At 41.3% G+C, this 4,160-nt stretch overlaps 1 protein-coding gene across 1 annotated transcript; it reads left to right on the top strand.

Moving 5' to 3' along the window:
* Positions 1 to 2,118: 2,118 nt before the first annotated feature.
* Positions 2,119 to 3,328, top strand: LOC140856944 (uncharacterized). Its single transcript, XM_073255150.1, has one exon. It carries the CDS (start codon positions 2,392 to 2,394, stop codon positions 3,037 to 3,039), a length of 648 nt encoding a protein of 215 aa, XP_073111251.1. The 5' UTR covers positions 2,119 to 2,391; the 3' UTR covers positions 3,040 to 3,328.
* The last annotated feature ends 832 nt before the right edge of the window (positions 3,329 to 4,160 follow it).

Here is a 4,160-nt window from a genome sequence, read left to right as displayed (position 1 = left end):
TATTCTTGGTGATGGACGATATCCCAATCCGGAGGTCAATGAAGTTTGTGGGAATGAGTATCGACTCGGAGGTTAATCACCCTCCAATCCGAGATTCAAAGGGTTGCCGAGCTGGTGCGATCATTTTGCCATTGCATATTTGGCAAACTCGATGATGTCCGTTATCATTTCAGAATTTCCGTCATCTTGGGATGCCCGAGGATGAGTCTGAGAATTACGATTGAGTTGAGGTGGCATGGCCCCGTAACAGTATCCTTAACCAAAAGCCCATAATACATTAATCTGCATTCCCATTACTAAAAGCCAACTATAAAATTCTTTTATTTAGAACGCAGTGTTTATCAGATTTGCTCCCGTTAATGCTAGTTTTGGGATGACTTGATCATATTTTGCTGATGTAAAAGATGGGAGACACATGAGCAGTAATTCATTAAGATTCTGGTGTGACTTCTTGCGATATATTTATTTTATCTCACAAGCATTGATTCTCATTTTTAATTCTGCATAAAACCCAGTAATTCACATTAAACCCAAGCCATTCTGACTTGCGCCAGCCTACTTATCGCCTGCTTGTTAAATATTATCCCGAAGCCCACCACTTTTTGTCTTGGAGACCCAAGTCAACATTCCATTGTTAAGCTATCAATAAGCATGAGATCAAATTTGGCCTGCTCCACGTAATCCTTACTAGCAACCAAATCTTTTATTTGAGTTCCTTTATTGGTTGGAGCAGCTGCAAACACTGCCTCTCCAGTAGAAAAAACTACTTCTGGAACAATGAAGCTTGGTGGTTATAAGACGTCAAATAGCATGGTAAATTGTCTTACAGGGAGCACTAAATTTTGAACCAGCATGGTTGCGACGTACATGTACTACGTCTATGATGTTTCATTGTGTCATGGACGCGTTGTGTGTTGATCATCAGCCATCCTTTCATACTTTGTGTTGATCTTAGACACGCACGTAGCACATTGTATGTCTATCATCAAATTTTTTGCAAGTTTGCAAGGCTCCACAGCAATAGGAGTTTTGCCCAGTCTTTTAATTAACACCAGGATTAAACCCACTCTCACCTTCGTATGCGACCTTCAAATACATGACCTCCGTCAAACCTGAGCTTAACCAATTGACCCAATCAACGATGTATACAAGGCACAACACATTCTTGTAAAATTCTGATATGTAGTGCTATCCTCATATCACCACTACTAATTCATCATATATCCTAGGATCGTTTGGTTGGAGTACGTTAGATTACGGGGTTGTCGGCTATTCTTAAAAATTATTTATATGAAAAAAATAAATTTTATAATATTTGATTGGTAGAAAAATTATTCTTAAAAATAACATTCGAAAAAAATTACTATAGTAGCTTTCTAATACATATGGCCCATTTATATAAATGTAATCAATATAGACTATATCAGATGTTAAAATATATTTGTATGAGTTAGTAAATATTTTTAGATTAATTATATATTAAAAAATATATTTCTTATTATAAATAAATCTTAGCATATTTTGATAAATAAATAAATATGTTATTATTAGTAAATTCTATGTTTGATTTATTCATAATTACAAAATATTTGTTAATGACAAATGCTATTGATAAATATGATTAATCAATATAAATATATTTATATAATATTTATATAATAAAAGTTAAGGTATTTTCATCAAGAAATGAAATTTTCATGTTACCTCCATTCGGTAATTTAGCATGAAAAAATTAAATACCAACTCCTAGTAATATTTTATTTTATCTTCTTTCTCAAAAAAAAAAAAAAAAAAAAAACATGAGGTCCATCATTTATTTTACCATATTTCTCATTGATTTTTTGTATCGTTCATGGTGATTTGATATAAAATTTATTTTTTCATATCAAATTCACCCCCAACCAGGCCGAACCTTTCTCTCGTCCTTATCCAGCCTCAATATTTATGGGTGGGCTAGATCCGACCATTATTCTATTTGTTCGAGCCTAGTTGAAACATGGGCCAAAGACCCGGCCCAAGCTCAGCAATTGCCAGCCCATCATCGAGATAAACTTGCACGCGTTTTTATTTCTTTGCAACTTGCAGTACACGCGGAAATCCAACTCGGAAGGCGACAGAAATCAGAGGCGCTATGGCAGAAACCCTTTCGACCTACCGAGTACTTCCCCGGTTCCCATCCAAAGTCCAAAACTCGAATAAAACCGACTTCACCCACGGCGGCTTTCCAAAAGTAGCATCTGATCGATCGTCGCATCACCCGTCAAATCAAATTCCCTCAAAACCCTAATCCCCGAATCCAACGCCTGCCATCCTCTTCTTCTTCCTATAAAAACCCTAAAAACCCCGTCACCCGACCCCACCTCTCTCTCTCTCTCTCTCTGATACCAGACGATGGTGTCGGAGCTGATGCTCTATAAACCCACCCCTTCCTCTCCTTCCGCCTCCAATTCCCCCATCGCACCTTCGCCCCCACAACGACGCGATGACGCCCACGAGAGGCGGCGCAAGGCCCCCAAGCGAAGCGCCGCCTCGTCGCCGGCGTCCTCCGCCGAACCGCCGGTGCCGGCGGCTAGCAAGGACCGCCACACGAAGGTGAACGGCCGGGGAAGGAGGGTGCGGATGCCGGCCCTCTGCGCCGCCCGGATCTTCCAGCTTACCCGCGAGCTCGGGCACCGCACCGACGGCGAGACCATCGAGTGGCTCCTCCGCCACGCCGAGCCCTCCATCATCGCCGCCACCGGCTCCGGCATCGCCCCCCACCCCGCCGCCTTCCTTCCCTCCTTCGCCGCCTCGCCTCCCTCCTCTTCCTCCTCCCCGCCACCGCCGCCATCTTCCTCCTCGATTTCCGCTCCTCCACCGACCCCGGCCGGCTTCTTCGCCATCAACGGGGTGGAGTTCGCTGCTCCGATGGGGGGCTGGGGCTTCTCCTCTCCTGCCATCGCCGGGATGGAGTACCGGCACATGCCGTACTACACGGCGATGCTGATGAGACCGTCGATGGCCGACGAGGAAGATCATCGAGATCACAACAACAACTGAGTTCAGGGTTTAGGGTTTTGGTCGATCTTTTTTGTTTTATCTCTTCTTCTTCGGTTTGGTTTTTTTTTTTTGATTGGGTTATAAAGGGTTTTGTTCGTATAAAGGAAGAAGAAAGAGAATAAGTATCTAAAAAATGTGAATCCTGTGGTGGTCCAGGACTTCAACGATGTCTATCTTTACTTAATTAAAAAAAAAAAAAAAAACATAATGTATACTTTTAAATATTCCATGTTCCGCTATGTAATTTCTTTCATGGTATGTGATAAGTTTGGATTATGCCTGCGAATATTCACAATAATATTGGCTTTGGTGCTTCTGTTGGAAAGTGGCAGACAAACGGGAGAGGAGTCAGGAGATGATTCAGTGTCTGTACGCTTCATACAGTAGGTTGGTGGTTGTTGGCTGCAGATGGACCGATTATGGGCCCACATATAGATTTAGTGGGTCCTCCTGCTCGGATGTTTCATCGATAGCATTGGTCTTAAAAAAAAAAAAAAAAATAGCATAGGTTGTCTAACCTGTCGCAGAAGAATGCTGATCCACCCGCCCCCCAATCCAGCGATCTGGCAGAGACGAAGCCTTGAAAATTATCAAGACTTGGTAGCAATAGCAAGAATGTGATGGTTCAATTCATATATATATATATATATATATATATATATATATATATATATATATATATATATATATAGGGTGTTGTAAAGAGAGCTACTGATGATTTCCGAAGTGAATGATACAATGAGAAAGTAGACATTTGTATAAAGAAGGCCCCATCAGAAGCCATAGCCATTCCTGGGCGGCAAGCTGCACGGGAAACCATATCGAGTTTATTTCCGATAAGAAACACGAGATTGAGCTAGAATTTATCAGAAAAACACCAAAAAGGGAAAAAAAAAATGTTACTGATAACTGCTGCTGAGATCAATTTCGTAGTCTTGGCATTTGCTTAGCTCAAATATGCAAATATGCTAATCTAATATTGAGTCATGAGGGATGTAGCGCGCAAAGACTAGCCATTTATTAACATGGTTTTATTAAGGAGCAGTTGTGCTGTCTGCCCGCCATCCTTACATAAAATCAACATTATTTGCATCTCAAAAGGGGACAGAGAGAAAAAAGAA

This window comes from Elaeis guineensis, chromosome 4 (genome assembly GCF_000442705.2).
Source record: "Elaeis guineensis isolate ETL-2024a chromosome 4, EG11, whole genome shotgun sequence".
Lineage (NCBI taxonomy): Eukaryota > Viridiplantae > Streptophyta > Magnoliopsida > Arecales > Arecaceae > Elaeis > Elaeis guineensis.
The sequence above is the reverse complement of the archived record's forward strand: the minus strand, read 5'-3'. Positions and strand labels throughout refer to the sequence as shown.

What these genes read in the sequence shown, in the direction of transcription:
- LOC140856944 (XM_073255150.1), top strand. Translation starts at nt 2,392, where the DNA reads ATGGTGTCGGAGCTGATGCTCTATAAACCCACCCCTTCCTCTCCTTCC.